Source organism: Hypanus sabinus, chromosome 23 (genome assembly GCF_030144855.1).
Source record: "Hypanus sabinus isolate sHypSab1 chromosome 23, sHypSab1.hap1, whole genome shotgun sequence".
NCBI lineage: Eukaryota > Metazoa > Chordata > Chondrichthyes > Myliobatiformes > Dasyatidae > Hypanus > Hypanus sabinus.
Window position 1 is genome coordinate 64,661,202 of NC_082728.1, and position 18,961 is coordinate 64,680,162.

The window sequence follows — 18,961 nt, forward strand, 5'->3', positions numbered from 1 at the left end:
CTCCTACCTAAAAAAGGATATAGAACATAAAGCATAGAACAATACAGCGCTGTACAGGCCCTTCGGCCCACAATGTTGTGCCGACCCTTAAACCCTGCCTCCCATATAATCCTCCACCTTACATTCCTCCATATACCTGTCTAGTAGTCTCTTAAACTTCACTAGCGTATCTGCCTCCAGCACTGACTCAGGTAGTGCATTCCACACATCAACCATCCTCTGAGTAAAAACCTTCCTCCAATATCCCCCATGAAATTCCCACCCTTTATCTTAAAGCTATGTCCTCTTATATTGAGCAGTGGTGCCCTGGGGAAGAGGCACTGGCTGTCCACTATATCTATTCCTCTTAATATCTTGTACACCTCTATCATGTCTCCTCTCATCCTCCTTCTCTCCAGAGAGTAAAGTCCCAGCTCCCTTAATCTCTGATCATAATGCATACTCTCTAAACCAGGCAGCATGCTGGTAAATCTCTTCTGTACCCTTTCCAATGCTTCCACATCCTTCCTATGGTGAGGTGACCAGAACTGGACACAGTACTCCAAGTGTGGCCTAACCAGAGTTTTATAGAGCTGCATCCATGACTCTTAAAATCTATCCCTCGGCTTATGAAAGCTAACACTCCATAAGCTTTCTTAACTACCCTATCTACCTGTGAGGCAACTTTCAGGGATCTGTGAACATGTACCCCCAGATCCCTCTGCTCCTCCACACTACCAAGTATCCTGCCATTTACTTCGTACTCTGCCTTGAAGTTTGTCCTTCCAAAGTGTACCATCTGATGCTTCTCCGGGTTGAACTCCACCTGCCACTTCTCAGCCCACTTCTGCATCCTATCAATGTCTCTCTGCAATCTTCGACAATCCTCTACATTATCCACAACACCACCAACCTTTGTGTCATCTGCGAACTTGCCAACCCACCCTTCCACCCCCACATCCAGGTCGTTAATAAAAATCACGAAAAGTAGAGGTCCCAGAACAGATCCTTGTGGGACACCACTAGTCACAATCCTCTAGTCAGAATGTACTCCCTCCACCACGACTCTCTGCTTTCTGCAGGCAAGCCAATTCTGAATCCACCCGGCCAAACTTCCCTGGATCCCATGCCTTCTGACTTTCTGAATAAGCCTACCGTGTAGAACCTTGTCAAATGCCTTACTAAAATCCATGTAGATCACATCCACTACACTACCCTCATCTATATGCCTGGTCACCTCCTCAAAGAACTCTATCAGGCTTGTTAGATATGATCTGCCCTTCACAAAGCCATGCTGACTGTCCCTGATCAGACCATGATTCTCTAAATGCCTATAGATTCTATCTCTAAGAATCTTTTCCAACAGCTTTCCCACCACAGACATAAGGCTCACTGGTCCATAATTACTCAGACTCGAGGGGCCGAATGGTCTACTTCTGCACCTATTGCCTATTGTCTACATTTTGGAACAAGGGAACAACATTCGCCTCCCTCCAATCCTCTGGTACCATTCCTGTGGACAATGAGGACATAAAGATCCTAGCCAGAGGCTCAGCAATCTCTTCCCTCGCCTCGTGGAGCAGCCTGGGGAATATTCCATCAGGCCCCGAGGACTTATCCATCCTAATGTATTTTAACAACTCCAACACCTCTTCTGCTTTAATATCAACATGCTCCAGAACATCAACCTCACTCATATTGTCCTCACCGTCATCAAGTTCTCTCTCTTTGGTTAATACCGAAGGGAAGTATTCATTGAGGACCTCACTCACTTCTGTAACCTCCAGGCACATCTTCCCACCTTTATCTCTAATCGGTCACATCTTCACTCCTGTCAACCTTTTGTTCTTCACATAATTGAAGAATGCCTCGGGGTTTTCCTTTACCCTACTCACCAAGGCTTTCACATGCCCCCTTTTTGCTCTCCTTAGCCCCTTCTTAAGCTCCTTTCTTGCTACCCTATATCCCTCAATAGATTCATCTGATCCTTGCTTCCTAAACCTCACGTATGTTGCCTTCTTCCATCTGACTAGAATCTCCACCTCACTTGTCACCCATGGTTCCTTCACTCCACCGTTCATTATCTTCCTCACTGGGACAAATTTATCCCGAACATCCTGCAAGAGATCCCTAAACATTGACCACATGTCCATAGTACATTTCCCTGCAAAAACATAATCCCAATTCATAATCCTGCAAGTTCTAGCTTTATAGCCTTATAATTTGCCCTTCCCCAATTAAAAATTTTCCTGTCCTCTCTGATTCTGTCCTTTTCCATGATAATGTTAAAGGCCTGGGAGTGGCGGTCACTGTCCCCCCAGATGCTCACCCGTTGAGACCTGACCCGTCATATCCTTGCCATAGAGAAGGTTTACAGGATGGTTCCTGGGATAGCAAGTCATCCATGAGATTGACTAGAGTACAGCACAGATAGACTGTACTCTCGAGATAAGGAAGACTGAGAGAAGATTTCATCCAGTCAGAATTCCTGTGAAGCACTATGGGTTGGATGCACCCTGGCTGAAGTTGAGATGAATGAGCAGGGAGATGAACAGAAAGGTTTCTAGTCAGGCTGCAGGACAGAGAAGAGATGAATGAGGAGGAGGGATGGGCAGGAGAGACATTAGACTCAAGGAGGAAGGGTTGCCTGGCTCGACCCACTCCTGCCGTCTGCCGTCCCTTCGCCGGCGGTGGGCGGACCATATTCGGCGTCTGCCACTGGTGGGGTCTCGGTGAGGGGCGGTATCTGACGGTGGATGGGGACTGGCTGTGGAAGGGACAAATCAGTGGGCGGGACAAATCAGTTGCTGTCCGTCAGTCATTCGTGTGGCTGGGTGCAGGTGGCAGGATGGGGAGTGCCGACTCCAAGCTGCATTTCAGGAAAGCGGTGATCCAACTCACTACCCGGACACAGGTGGGTGGCTGGTAATCGGGGGGATCCGGGGCTGGGGGCTGGAGGTTGGGCCTCGGGCCGCAGCACGCTAACGGCTCCCGTCAGCCTGACGCCTATGCGGGCCTGGGCCTGGGCCTGTACCTGGGCCCGCGGTCGGCGGGAGCAGGTGCCGGGTAAGACTTCTGGCAGGCCGTCTGCCTCCCTCCCTCCCTGCGGGCTTCCCTTCACTCAATCACGCTGCTTGCACCCGGACCTATCCGTGATCTGCCTCTCCTCCATCTCAACTCTGTCTCCCCACCCATCTGCCTCACTCCTTCATACACCTTCAAGCAATTCCCCCTCCCGCTTTGCCCTGGGTGACATCTTCCATGTGGGATGTTGCGTGGGACCAGAGGGATCAATGAGATTTCTCCTTTAATTCTCTTAAACTATCATTCATGAAGAACGCTGTTAGTGTGAATTTGTGTTTCCCATAAATCTCAGGCCGTAAAGCTCACTGAGGTAGGCTGTTATTTTCTATCTCAGTTCGTTCTGTTTTATTCAGTGGACTAACTTTCGTGAACTTCAGTTCTGGATATTATTTGCTAATTTTTATTTGCACGATTTGTTTATTTTTCCCTGCACTTTGGGTGTTTGAGGTCGTCTTTTTAAATAGGTTCTATTGGATTTCTTTCTTTGTGCTGCTTGTAAGGAGATGAATCTCAAGGGTGCATGTAGTATACGTACTTTGAACTTCGTAGACTTTTCACTTTTGTATTTGCAGTGGGCTTGGCAGCTTTGTAATTTCCCATGCAGCCCTATCCAGATACGTGATAACAGTACAGTACACCCTTCAGGGTATACTCTACATCAGAAAACAGCCACTGTCCATTTCACACCTGCCACGTAGATTTAGTTTGTTTGTCACCAAATCATAAATAAACTGTTCACTGTGTACTTAATTGGTTCTGAACAAGGTTATTACTGTGGCTATGTAAATTCTGAGTAACTGTCAACAACATTTATTGATTTTGAAGTAAACTTGGGTTTTGTCTGCAGAGAACATTTCCTGTTGCAAAAACATTTGCATTGATGGGGATGGTTCTGTCACTGTGTAACACTGGGGTACCTTGCAAAGTTTATCCAGGAATGGGCTATTTTAGATCTGGTTTTGATGACAGTAACGGATTAATAAGGGATCTTGTGATCAAAGATTTCCTGGGGTAATCACATATTTTGATAGAGCTCCAAGTACACTTTGACAAAGAACACTACCTCACTGTTCCTCTTTTGCATTTTATATTTTTTATTGTAATTTATACTTATGTTTTGCACTGCTGCTGTTTTAAAAAAAAACAATTTTCACACCATAGTGGTAAAAATCTGGTCCTTTAAATAAGGGAATTTAGGGATCCTTTTTAGGGTCTGTGCTCCGTATCTGTTTGTTTAGCTGGAACAGTGGCCAATTGGAGTTCGCAGACGAAAAGTAAAGGTGACTTCACCCAGGTCCAGGAAAAAGTTTTAAAAGTCAGTGCTTTGTAGCTGTTTTTTTCATAGCTTGAACAGTTTCCAATTGGAGTATGGGATTCATTAGCAAGGTCAAATGAAAATAGGGCAGTTGCAATTAGAGTGGTCATCGTTGCATAGGCCATTTTGAGAGTGATCCAGAATTAGAGTTGGCTTTGGCTCAACAGGTGAGGGTGATGTAATTACCTGGTAAAAATAATCTTGCCTGGCATATGTGATGCAAAAGCTGAAAAGCATCTGCTGAATATGTTGTAATTATGAATAGGAAGAGGATGGTTAAGGTATACATAGGGCCTCTAAGAATGAGGCTGTTTAGTTAATAACAACAAAGAATTCTTCACCATGGAAGTTGTTGCTAATATCCCGAAGATAGTACAATTTTAAAATTCAGAAGTCCCAATAACAAGCATAAAATATTGGAGAAGGTCAGGCGCTAAAGCTGGACAAGCCATCAGGACTCGGTGGACTGAATGCTTGGGTTTAAAAGGAAGTGGCTGTTGAGATAGTGGACCTATTGGTTTAAAATTTTCAGGATTTCCAAGAGGTTACCAGAGATTGGAAAACAACCAATCTGACTTTCTTGCTCAAATAAATGTAAATGGCAGCAGGCAGGAAACTCCAAGCCTGTTTCTCCAGAACCCCATGGAAAAGCATTTAATTGGGTGAGGGGGAAATTACGATGTTTTTAGGCCGGAACAGGGGAGTATAAATTAGGAACAGATGTACACAGGAAAATACTGGCATGTATGGAATATTTGGCTGACTGACAGGAGGCTGGGAATAGAGGGGATCTTTTCAGGTTGGCTGTCAGTGATTAGTGGTGTTCTGTAAGGGTCAGTGTTGGGACTGCTTCTTTTCATGTTATATGTCAATGAATTGGATGACAAAAGTGATGGCTTTGTGGCCAAGTTTGTGGACAATACGAAGGTAGGTGGAGAGGCAGGTAGTGTTGAGGGAGCAGATAGTCTGCAGAAGGACTTTGGGAGAATGGGCAAAGTGTCAGATGAAATTTAGTGTGGGCAATTTTATGATCATGCAATTTGGTAGAAGGAGTATCGGCATAGATTATTTTCTAAATGGGGAGAAAATTCAAAAATCGGAGGTGAAAAAGGACTTGGGAGTCCTTGTGCAGGAATATCTAATACTTAATCAACCAATCATGTGACAGCAACTCTGTATTAAAGCAAAAAGCCATTGTCAAGATGTTTAGTTGTTGTTCAGACCAAACATCCAAATGGGGAATATGGAGAACAAATGTAATCTGTGACTTTGATAGAGGAATAATTTTTGGTTCCAAACAGGGTTGATCTCTTGGGTTTACCTTGCTGCTACCTCATTACCTCACAACTAGTTTTTTTAAATTTATCATGTATTTCATTGTACTGTTAACAAATTTCACAACTTATGCTGGTGATTTTAAATCTGATTCTGATTCACACGCAACAGTCTTTAGAGTTTTCAGAGAATGATGTGGAAAAAACATAGAACATCCAGTGAGCAGCAATTACCTGAGTAAAAATATCTTGTTAACGAGAGAGATCAGAGCGGACCTTCTCCTAGATGAGCTGCCAGCCGCAGCTGACAAGCCCCATCAGCCCAAAGCAACTGGGTTTAAGGGCCAGTAACCTGCTTTTGCCCCTTCTTTTGTCAATAGAAACAGTTCCACTGGGCTTAGTAACTAAGCTACACATGAAGGTCAGGAGCTAGACTTGGTTGTTAGAGGCCAGTTGAGGTGCACACTATTAGGAGCATTTAATACCTATTGGGAGCTTGTCCTTATTACCATCCATGGCTATAACAAGCTTAAGGAACCCAGGAAAAAGATTTGGAATAAATACAAGGGGTGATTAATAAGTTTGTGGCCTAAGGTAAAAGTAATCAATTTTAGAAAACCTAGCACATTTATTTTTCCTACATTTACACACATTTACACCAGCGGTTGTGGAGCATATGGATCCCTTCTTTGTAGAAGTCAGCGTCTTGGACCTTCAGAAGTGGTCCACAGCATGGGGTGATTGATAAGTTTGTGGCCTAAGGTAAAAGGAGATGAGTTATCAACTTCAAACTTTCTGCATTTTTGCTCAGAGTTGACCTGCACGTGGCTGTAACAAGAGCTGTATAGGCCACAAACTTATCAATCACGCCTGCTGTGGACCACCTGGAGGTCCAAGACGCTCTCATTACATGCACGTGCAGTTCAGCTCTTTGAGTGATAATGCAGAAAGTTTGAAGTTGGTAACTCATCTTGTTCTACCTTAGTCCACGAACTTATCAATCACGCCTGCTGTGGACCACTTCTACAAAGAAGGGTTCTGTATGCTCCATGCCCGCTGGACTAAGTGTGTACATTTAGGAGGGTACTAGGTTGGAAAATAAATGTGCTAGGTTTTCTAAAATTGACTCCTACCTTAGGCCACGAACTTATCAATTGCCCCTCGTAGGTCCTTCTTGGCCTGGAAGGGGGTAAATGGTGAAGGGATCAGTTCTTGGCCTGCAATTGTTGATTACTTGTGCTGATGAGCGAGAGAAAAATAGACAAAATAAAAGATTAGTTTTATCACATAAACATTGAAACATACAGTGAAATGCAGGTCAGGCAGCATCCATTGAAAATGCTGCCCGACCTGCTGAGTTCATCCAGCTTGTTTGTACGTGTTGATTTGACCACAGCATCTGCAGTAATGCATCATTTGCATCAATGACCAACATAGATGTGAGTGTCTGTATGCTTCTGGCACCATTGTAGCATGTTTACAGCTTACTAACCCATAATTTGTTTGAATATGAGAGAAAACCAGAGCACCCAGGGGAAACTTGTGTGGTCACGGGGAGAACGTACAAACTCCTTACAGATAGCAGTGGATTTGAACACTGATCTTACTGGTGGCGCTGCAAAGCGTTACACTAACATTCAACATTTTCAAACTTGATGATGCAAAGCTAGGTGGAAAGGTATGTGAAGAGTGCTGTGATTCTGTAATGGGATATAAATCAATTAAGTGAATGGGGGAAAAAGACTGGCAAATGGAATTTAATATGGACATGTATGATGTCATGCACCTCTAAGAAAATCGAAGGCAGATTATTATCAGAAATAGGGAGACACTGCAAATGAGTGAAGTAAGGAGGGTTCCAGCTGTTAGGACTTTACATTACAGCACAGGAACAGGGCAGCTCACACTGTTTGTGTTAACTATAATGCAAATTTAAGTCAATCCCATTTTATCTGCATACCATATCCGTGCATTTCCTGGCTATTGATCTGCCTGTTTAAAAGACTCTTAAAAGTTGCTTTTGTTCTCCATGTCTACTGGCAGCAGTTTTCAGGCACCTACTAATCTCCCTAACCAGTGAAGGCTGCCTTTACCAACCTATTTACTTATTTTGCCATTTTCAGGGGGCAATGTACTTTCATCTAAATAACCCTCTGGATATCAATGCTCTGAAGGGTATATTTTTATCTTACATTTGATGTCCTAATGTGTAGCACCTTGCACTTATCCAGATTAAGCTCTATCGGCCATTTCCTGGACCTGGACTAAACTTCCTCCCACCCTGTTGCTTGTGAAAATGCCAATCTTTTCTCTCACTTCTTCCATTTCCGCTGCATCTGCTCAGGATGAGGCTTTTCATTCCAGAACGGAGGATGCATCCTCCTTCAAAGAAAGGGGCTTCTCTTCCTCCACCATCAGTGCTGCCCTCAACCACACCTCTTCCATTTTGAGCATGTCTGCCCTCACCCCATCTTCCTGCTACCCCACCAGGGATAGAGTTCTTTTTGTTGTCACCTACAACCCCACCAACCTCTGTGGCCAGCACCTAATTCTCTGTAACTTCTGCCATCTCCATTGAGATCCCACTACCGAGCACATCTTTCCCTCATTTTGTGCTTTCCGCAGGGATCGCTCCCTACTTGACTCCGTTGTCCATTTGTCCCTCCCTACTGATCTCCCTCCTGGCAAGCAGGATAATTGCTACACATGCTCCTCCACCAAATCCTGCACTACCATTCAGGGCCCCAAACAGTTCTTACAAGTGAGGTGACACTTCACCTGTGAGTGTCAGCGTCATCAACTGTATCCGGTGCTCTTGGTGTTGACTCCTGTATATCGGTGAGACCTAACGTAGATTGAGAGACCGCTTTGTTGAGCACTGTCCGCCAGAAAAAGCAGGATCTCCCAGTGGCCACCCATTTTAATTCTACTTCCTGTTCTGACATGTCAATCCATTGCCTCTTCTATTGTCACGATGAGATCATGTCTGGTTGGAGGAGCAATCCCTTATATTCCATCTGGGTAGCCTCCAACCTGATGGCATGAACTTTGATTTCTTGAACATCTGGTAATGGCCCCCGTTCACCATTTCCCCACCCCTTTTCCCATCCCCTTTTCTCCCTCTTGCCTTATCTCCTTGCCTACCTGTCAGCTCCCTCCAGTGCCCCTCGCCCTTTTTTTTCTTCCATGTCCTTCTGTCCTCTCCGATTAGATTCCCCCTTCTCCAGCCCTGTATCTCTTCAATCAATCAACTTCCCAACTCTTTACTTCTGCCCTCCCCATCATCCCTCCCCCCAACTGGTTTCACTTACCATCCCTCTCCCTCTCCTCCCCTTCCACCTTCTAAATCTGACTCCTCATCTTTTTTTCTCTAGTCCTCCTGAAGGGTTTCGTCCTGAAATATCGACTGTACTCTTTCCATAGATGCTGCCTGGCCTGCTGAGTTCCTCCAGCATTTTGTGTGTGTTGCTTGGATTTCCAGCATCTGCAGATTTCTCTTGTCTGCCACTTCTTTACTCATTTTTCAACTCATCCATATCCTGTTGTATCCTTTGACTACTTTCCTAAACACAGCTCTGTCAATTTCTATGTTCGCAAACTGTCTAATTAATTATCCATCCAACAATTTCAATTAATCTATATCATGCACAGCAGAGTTTTCAGCACTGATTTCTACAGGACACCACTGGTCACAGACCTCCAGGGAGCATCACCCCTTCTGTTTTTTTGTGGCCAAGCCAATTTTGAATCTGCTCTACCAAATGATTGTGGATCTCATGTGCCTTGTGATGATCCCGCCATGAGGGAACTTTTGTGTTCTAATACATGAATTACAAAAGCTAGTAGGCATATCCAACAAATACTGAAGGCCACACCGGGTGTACTGTGGACAATGTTGGTCCTCATCCATTTAAAAAAAAAGAAGTAATGTTAGAGGTAGTACAAAGGAGATCGACCAGGCTGATTCATGGGATGATAGGGTTATTCTACCTGAAGAGAATAAATAGTTTGTGTCTGCCTTCTTGGAATGCAGGACTATTGAGGGTGACCTATTCTAACAGCTTGACAGGGTAAATGTAGGTGTGTTTTCACTAGTGGTCCTGAGCAAGAGGATATAGGTATATACAATGGGCCAGTCATTCAAAATAGTTGTATAGAAATTCTTGCAAAGGGTAGTGAATCACTGGAATTCTGTGTCCTGGGAACTGGATCATTGGAAGTATTTAAGTTAAAGTGGATATGTGTTTGATAAATCATTGAATACAGGATAAGTAGAATTATGAGTGGGAGATCCATTTGCCAATATTTTAAATGCTTAATACTGCTGATGCCAACAGATTATTTGTTAATTTATGTGTGCTAATATTAGTTCATGTATTGTGTGTGTGAGTTACATTTACTGTGCTGTGCAGCTTGGTCCGGAGGAACGTTGTTTCATTTGGTCATATAGGTGTGTAAGGTTGAATGACAATAAGCTGGACTTGAACTCCAAGCGTATCAGTGGTTGACCTGGTCTCCTGTTGCACTCTACCCTTGATTATTGACCAGGCACAAAGAGTGACATTACCACGGTAGCATAGTGGTCAGCTCAACGCTGTTACACTTGGGGTATTGAGAAGTTTGGAGTTTAATTTTGGCGCTGTCTGTGCAGAGTCCATACTTCCTCCGAGTGATTATATGGATTTCTCCCGGGTGCTCTGGTTTCCTTCTGCAGTCGAAAGGTATACCAGTTTGTAGTCAATCGGTCATTGTAAACTGTCTTGTGATTAGGCTAGTGTTAAATAGGTGGGTTGCTGAGTGGTGCAGCTCATTGGGCCAGAAGGGCCTGTTCTGGACTGTATCTCTAAATTAAAAAAAACAAATACATCAGTTTAAGACAATCTTGTCACTAAGCATCCAAAGTTACCTCAACCTAGCCATGAGAAAAACTTTTCACTTGAAGTACTGGTCTGGGAACCTGAATGAATCACTTGTTTTCCTGAATACTGGTGAGAAGATGCCCTTCCCATGGTTGGGAGTGTCCTGAAAGTAATCATTTATAGTAATTTATTTAACCTGCTGATGTCAACAGCTCTGCTAGCTTCAATTACAGTGACCTCAGATTCATCAGATTAAGGATATTTGTGGTAAATAAACTGCTGGAATTACTTACTCATTAACAAATCACAGTGAGAGGCCAAGGCTACAGCAAGACTGAAGATTTTTAAAAAAAGAATTAATTAATTATTATAGATTATAATCATTTATAAAATTATGAGAGGCATAGTTAGAGTAGACAGTTGGTATCTTTTTCCTGAAACAAAATATCATAATATTAAAGGGCATGCATTTACAGTGAGAAGGGTAAATTTAAGAGATGTGAGGGGCAGGTTTTTACTCAAAGTGCTAGATGCCTGAAGGTGCTGCTAAGGGTGACAGTGGACATTTAAGAAGCCATTAGGCACATTAACAAGCTGAGAAGGGAGGGATGTAAACCAAGTGAAAGTAGAGGAGGCTGTTGTAATTGGGCATCATTAGCTTAATTAGTTCAAAATATATTTATTATCAAAATATGTATATGTGGCGACCCACTTTCTGCATAGGCGATAGCCAGCGTGCGGGGAGAGACTTTGGTAATGCACCTCTGACGTCACTTCCGCCCAGAGAGGTCGGGCGCTAGGGATTAAATGCCAGCGCTGCAAAGTTTGAATAAACTAGTCTCGAAACGACTTACCGACTGCGTGTCGTCTCTAGTTCTGTATATAGTACATCGCTACATTGGTTACCCCGACGGTCCAAACAGGATTTGGATCAAAGATGACCAACTCTTCATCTGTTCACGCAGTTTCGCTAAAACTGCCAATTTTCTGGACGCTACGACCACACGTGTGGTTTAGCCAAGCAGAAGCTCAGTTCCAGATTCGGCAGATATCCTCTGATTCCACGCGTTACCACCACGTGGTGAGCGCCCTTGACCAGGAGCTGGCCGCCCAGGTGACGGATTTCATACAGTCGCCCCCGGAAGAAGGCAAATATGAAGCATTCAAAGCGCTTCTCATTGGGAACTTTGGTCTCTTGCGGCGTGAGCGGGGTGCCCGCCTGCTTCACCCAGACGCTTTGGGAGACAGGCTGCCGTCAGCATTGATGAATGAGATGCTGGCCCTGGCTGACGGACACAAGCCCTGCCTCGTGTTTGAGCAGGTGTTCCTAGAGCGACTGGCCGACGCAGATTTCAGCGACCCCCGGAAGGTGGCGGCCCGGGCAGACGTGCTGTGGAAAGCCAAGAGGGAGAGCGTGGCGTCCGTCGGTCAGATTACCAGGCCACGCGCCCAACAGCAGACCAGACCAGGCCCGGCAGGGGGGCACACACAACACAGAGGCAGGAGTGAGGAGGACAGTGAAAGTGGTGTTTCTACCGCCCGCGGTGGGGCACAGTAGCCCGCCTGCCCTGCTAGGGCCAGCTGCTGCTAATGACTATGGCGGCTGGCCACCAGGACAGCCTTGTGTACGTCTGGGACAAACAGTCGGGACGCCGCTTCTTGGTCGACACCGGAGCGGAAATCGGCGTCTTGCCCCCAACGGGGTACGACACCCGCAACAGGAAGCCAGGACCCACCCTGAGGGCCGCAAAAAGCATCATGATATGGACCTACGGCACCCGCACAGTGCAGCTGCAGTTCAGCACCAGCCGGTTCACGTGGGACTTCACACTGGCCGCCGTGGCCCAACCACTCCTGGGGGCGGACTTCTTGCAAGCTCACAGCCCGCTGATTGACTTGCAAGGGAAAAGACTGGTACATGCCGAGACTTTATAGAGGTTCTCCCTGGGTGAAGCCAAGTTGCCGGCCCCACACCTGGACTCCATCACGCTGTCGGACAACAAATTCAACAGAATCCTGGCAGACTTTCCATCGATTCTGGCACCGCAGTTCATGGCAGCCATGCCCAGACATGGGGTACAGCACCACATTCTGACCCAGGGATCACCCCCCCACACCCGCGCACGAAGTCTCCCCCCCCCCCCCCGGAAAAGTTCCGCCTGGCGACAGAGGAGTTCAAAAGGATGTATGAATTGGGGATCGTACGGAGGTCCGACAGTCCATGGGCCACCCCCTGCACATGGTGCCCAAAGCAGCCGGGGGTTGGAGACAATGCAGCGACTACCGCAGACTGAGCGAGGCTACAACTCCAGACTTTTACCCCGTGCTGCACACACAAGACTTTGCAGCAAACCTGCACGGGGCAAGAATATTTTCCAAAGTAGACCTCGTCCGGGGATACCATCAAATCCCGGTGCACCCTGAAGACATCCCCAAAACAGCACTCATCACCCTGTTTGGCCTGTTTGAGTTCCCCCGAATACCATTCGGACTGAAGAATGCCGCACAGACGTTCCAGCAGCTAATGGATGTGGTGGGACGCGACCTGGACTTTGCGTTAATCTATTTGGATGACATCCTTATAGCCAGCAGTAGTCGCCAGGAGCATCTGTCCCACCTCCGCCAGCTCTACTCCCGCCTGAGTGATTTCGGCCTCACAATCAACCCGGCCAAATGCCAGTTCGGTCTCGATACCATTGACTTCCTGGGCCACAGGATTACCAAAGACGGGGCAACACCTCTGCCCGCCAAGGTAGACGCGATCCACCACTTTGCCCGGCCGAACACGGTCAAAGGCCTGCAGGAGTTCGTTGGTATGGTGAACTTCTACCACCATTTCCTCCCCTCAGCAGCCCGTATCATGCGCCTTTTGTACACCCTGATGTCGGGTAAAGGCAAGGACATTACTTGGGACGAGGAGGCCACGGCCGCTTTCGTTAAAGTCAAGGAAGGCAGATGCTGCGATGCTGATGCACCCCAGAACGAAAGTTCGGACTGCCCTCATGGTGGACGCATCCGACACAGCAGTTGGTGGGTGCTGGAGCAACTCATCGAGGGATGCTGGCAACCCCGGCGTTCTTCAGCAAGCACCTACGATCACCCGAACTCAAGTACAGTGCTTTCGACCGGGAGCTGTGGGCACTGTATCTGGCAATCCGGCATTTCAGGTACTTCTTAGAAGGCAGGCCGTTCATCGTGTTCACGGACCACAAACTGTTGACCTTCGCGTTCACGAAGGTGTCCGATCCCTGGTTGGCTCGCCAGCAGCGACATCTGTTCTACATATCCGAGTACACGACGGACATCCAGCATGTCTCGGGAAAGGGCAACGTCGTAGCGGACGCACTCTCCAGACCAGCTGTCCAGGCCCTGTCCCTGGGGGTGGACTATGCAGCACTGGCGGAGGCGCAGCAGGCAGACGACGAGATGCCCAGCTACAGGACTGCAGACTTCCTTGTAGGCCCAGGTGAGGGGACCCTCCTGTGCGACGTGGCTACCGGCCAACCTCGCCCCATCGTCCCGGCAGCCTGGAGGCGGCGAGTTTTCGACTCCATACATGGTTTGGCGCACCCATCTATCAGGACAACCATCCAGCTGGTCTCCAGCAAGTTCGCGTGGCATGGAGTTTGCAAGCAGGTCAGTGAATGGGCCAGAACGTGCGCGCAGTGCCAAACAGCCAAGCTGCAGCGGCACACTAAAGCCCCGCTGCAGCAGTTTGAACCCACCCACCGGAGGTTCGACCACATTCATGTGGATATCATGGGCCCCCTATCAGTGTCCCGAGGAGCGCGGTACCTCCTAACTATGGTAGACCGGTTCACGAGGTGGCCAGAGATGGTCCCGCTCACTGACACATCTGCCGATTCCTGCGCCCGAGCACTGATTGCAACCTGGATAGCATGCTTAGGGGTACCGGCCCACATTAACTCCAACAGAGGCGCCCATTTCACCTCCCGGCTGTGGCCAGCCTGTTGGGAACGCAGCTACACCACACAACTGCCTACCACCCACAGTCGAACAGACTAGTGGAACACTTCCACCGTCACTCGAAGTCGGCTCTCATGGCCCGCCTGAGAAGACCTAACTGGGTGGACGAGCTTCTTTGGGTCCTGCTTGGAATTCGCAAAGCGCCCAAAAAGGATCTGCACGCCTCGTTGGCTGAGTTGGTGTACGGCGCACCCCTGGACATCCCGGGAGAGTTCATACCAGCCCCAAGGGGGCAAGAGGAAGAACCCGCAGCAGTCCTGGACAGACTACGCGGAAGGCTCGGCAACCTGGCCCCCGTATCGACTTCACAGCATGGACGGACCCCGACCCATGTACCCAAAGACCTGCAGGACTGTAAGTTTGTGTTTGTACGAAAGGGCGGACACTGGGCACTGCTACAGCGGCTGTACGAGGGGCCGTTCAAGGTGATCAACAACAGTGGGTCCACGTACGTTCTGGACATTGGGGGGAGAGAGGAGGTTTTCATGGTGGACCGAGTCAAACCAGCCGATGTGGACGGCGCAGCTGTTCGAGGTTCAGGCACCGCAGCGCAGAGGCAGAATTCCCAAACAGAGGCTGATCCAGACTGTGGACATTGGGGGGGGGGGGGGGTGTATCGCCGGTTCTGGGGGGGGGGGTTATGTGGCGACCCAGTTTCTGCACAGGTGAACCGGCTTACAAATAGCCAGCGTGCGGGGGGAGACTTTGGTAATGCACCTCTGATGCCATTTCCGCCCGGAGAGGGCAGGCGCTAGAGATTAAATGCCAGCGCCGCGAAGTTTGAAACGATTTACTGACTGCGTGTCGTCTCTAGCTATGTATGTAGTACATCGCTACATATACATTATACAATCTTGAGTTTTGTCTCCTATCAGTGACAAAAATTTTTTTTAAAAGACTGCCAAACACCCAGTGTATAGAGGTTAATAAAAACAAATCATGCAAACAATAAATGCAACCAAATAAGATTCTGAGCTGAAGCCCACAAAGCGTGTCCACAGACCCTTACTTCAGCACAGAGCAGAGCAGAGCAGCAAACTGTACTGACCCATCCCTCACCTCGAGCCCTGACACCCTGACCTTTTCAATCTGGTCCGACACCTAAACATCGGGTTCAATTGCTCCGATTAGCTGTGGGGCCAGGACCACCCTGGCCTGTACCCAACCTTTCGAATTCAGCCTGGCACTTAAATCAATTGAATCTCAGGTTTTCCTCACTCTGTGACAGGCCCGCTGCCTCGCCTCAGTTCTGCCACACTGAATTGCCTCTGAGTCCAAAGGGAAGTTGCAGGCTATTATTTGATATGAAAATCTACCAGAAAAAGAGATTAACAAAGTATTTAGTTGTTTTCTTTGTTTTATTGGCGGCCAGCCCGAATTTGATTAGATTCACCAATGCCATCTGAAACCAGAAGCGTGTCATTGCTCTCTTCTGTGTTCTGCATTCTATTCCCATCGTGTAGTTTTTCTTAATTTTAAATTTTCTGACCAGTAACTAATGAAAATGAACAAACCAATGCACTGGATGTAAATGCTTGATCCTGTTACATCTTTATCCTTCAATTGTGAAGTTATTTTGGATGTCCAAAGGGCATAGCATTGTGGTGTTTGGTCTATCATGACGTGTGCTAGCTTGCAGTGATACCTGACATTTTCTAAAGTTGTTCAAGTCTGTTTATAGTTGGGGAGACTTGTCTGATGGATGTGCTATGTGCAAAAATATTAACTAGGTTATCAGAGGAAGGAAAGGACCAGGGTTCTAGTCCTGGATAGTTCTAGGAACCTGGATATTCTATTAGAGTTTGGCCTAAAATTCGGTGACAGTGTTTATTTGTGCAAATCTCTCAACTTTATTCCTGTAACCTTCAACTGCATGTTCAAAGGCTGAACTAGCATGAGAGATCAGTCTGGATTTCTGCACTGTGAAGATGCTGGAGAGGGGAATAGTGTGTGGCATAGACATTTTAGTAAAGCACACCAGCATGATTTGAGGAGCAGTGATAGACAAACAATAAACTCGACATGTGTAAATGTTTCAACAAAAATCGGGCCAGCTTTGATACTAATGTTAGTTGAGCACTAATTTAAAATTCTACGTTAATAAATGCTCATAACAGTACACTTCTTTAATATAACTGAGAATTGTTTCAGGATAGTGCCATGCTGCCTTCTCCCTTGAGATTATGGCTCAAACTTGCTGATTTTTAAGTTTTCAAGAATGGTTTTGGGGATGGGGACAGGGAAGGGGAGTTAGGGGTCAGATTAGGGTTTTGGGGCAGGGCTGTGCTGGAGTTTCAGGTTAGGCATCTGTGTTCCACTTTCTAAGGCAGTGGTCCCCAACCACCGGGCCGCAAAGCATGTGCTACCGGGCCACGAGGAGACGATATGATTTGTCGATATGAAATGATATGAATCAGTTGCACCTTTCTTGATTCCCTGTCATGCCCACTGTTGAACTTGAATGCACGCGAGTTCATTACACACGCAAAGTCATTACTCATGCGAGGTCAACAGTCGCCTAAACGCAGTGATACCCTAGCGCCAGGGATCACTGGTTGGCTTCGGGTAACCGGCCGCCTCGCACGACAAGCAAGAAGTGCCATTGCTACTGGCCTGGAGTGCAGACAGATGGACGCCACCTCTAAACCTGTTTAGCACACCGAATGTTCGTGGGGAACTCGGTGCTAAAATATTCGCAGACGACCTAGTTTGGGCTCAGGGTTTCGTAAGTAGCAGAGCAGCTAAGTCGCTGCGATCTACTGAAAGTCATCTCTCAAACCAAACTTCTGTCGGCCAATAGTTCCTACCTACCTACAAGGGGGCATGCACATGCCCTGTCGCACTCCTCGGTCGGTCGGTCGCTTTCTGTGGACTGCAAACACTGCAGCCTCAGTACGGGGACTTCCGGCCCTTACCTTGTCCTCTCACTGGTGTGTTGCAATGATTTTATATGTTCATACGAGGAAAATATGCGCTGTGTGTTTAATATCCAAACGTTACTTAAAATATTATGCTATTGACTTATAAGTGAGTTATAATTGACTTATCACTATATTCATGCAAGGAAAATATGCGCTGTGTGTTTAATATCCAAACGTTACTTAAAATGTTATGCTATTGACTTATAAGTGAGTTATAATTGACTATATTCATGCAAGGAAAATATGTGCTGTGTGTTTAATATTAAATTTGTTAGATAAACCCTTTTAGAAACGAAATTGGGTGTATTAGCCATTTATAAGTGACTTATAGTTGACTTATCACTGATATTCCGATTGATATTAACACCCACACTGCCTGCCCCCCCTTCAGCTGTTCTGCAAGAATATTGTCAATATTAAACCGGTCTGCAGTGCAAAAAACGTCGTTGACCCCTGTTCTAAGGCTGGCAACACGGACAGTGATAGTTATCCAGTATTTGAGGCCTCTTCACTTGAAAGGCCAGTGATGTTGACATGGGGACAAAAGACATCTGTGGTTGTTGGCTGTCCAGGATAGTGCATGTACTTCCCACTCACACAGACGAGGAGACATGAAGTCTGGTCATTTGGAGCACTTGGAGTTAGAACCACAGAGTCTTATCATTTGCTAGTCCGGGTATTAAAGCCTGAAGGTTGATCAGAAGTTGTAGTCTGATGATTGAAACGTGCAGGCCTGTCCTGGAGTTGGATGACAGCCTGTGTATGTAGGTGGGAGGGAGGGAGGTTGGCAGAGAGGAAAGAGGCTTGTTTTGTTACTAGTTGTGTTCCATTTTGTTCTGTTCTGCTGAGCATTGTGGGTATGCCTTGTTGGCACTGGAATGTATGCTGACTCTTGGGTGTGTTAGTTATTAATAGAACTGATGCATTTCACTGTACGTTTCAATGATCTTGTAATAAGTAAATATGAATTTGAAGGCTTGTGGTTGACAAGGTTGGAACAGTGTGATTGAGTAGTTTTTATGACAAGAATCATTGATAAATGAAGAAAAAAGATGAGATCTTATAGTGAGAATATGGAGGAAAGGCTTCATGGATTCTAATCTCTGGATTACTCTAAGTGCCATGTGCTAGTGAGGATAGGATAGATGAAAGCTTGGCTGAGAAGCTGGTGCAGGAGAGTCAGATTCAGATTCTTGGACCATTGGGATCTTTTCTGGGGCAGAGTGTTTTTTACAAGAGCGATGGGTGACATCTGAATTGCAGGTGTCCAGTATCCCAGCAGGGAGGTTTGCTGCAGTTGCTAAGCAGGTTTAAACTGGTCTGATGGGGGTGGGTGGGGAGGGCAGCCAGAGTGGCAGATGAGAAGGTTGAGGCAAATATAGAAGTTAACGAGTGACTCTAGCAGGCAGGACAAGGAGTGAGGAAGGCCTCTTAGGCTAAACTATTTTCAAGTTCGGCAGATGAACTTGGCAGGGATCAGCACATGGAATTGTGAAATTTTCAGAAACACAGGAGAGGTGTTGGCTAATGGTTGCCAACCAG

General features: G+C 46.7%; 1 protein-coding gene across 2 annotated transcripts in view; it reads left to right on the forward strand.

The window, feature by feature from the left end:
* The first annotated feature begins 2,756 nt into the window (after nt 1-2,756).
* Nucleotides 2,757-18,961, forward strand: part of LOC132380265 (protein HID1) — a 257,992-nt gene continuing 241,787 nt past the window's right edge. For both annotated transcript variants that reach the window (XM_059949013.1, XM_059949014.1), the window contains exon 1: nt 2,757-2,893. In XM_059949013.1, coding sequence (XP_059804996.1) covers nt 2,828-2,893 — 66 coding nt within the window. In that variant the 5' untranslated portion in view covers nt 2,757-2,827. The remainder of the gene's footprint in view (nt 2,894-18,961) is intronic.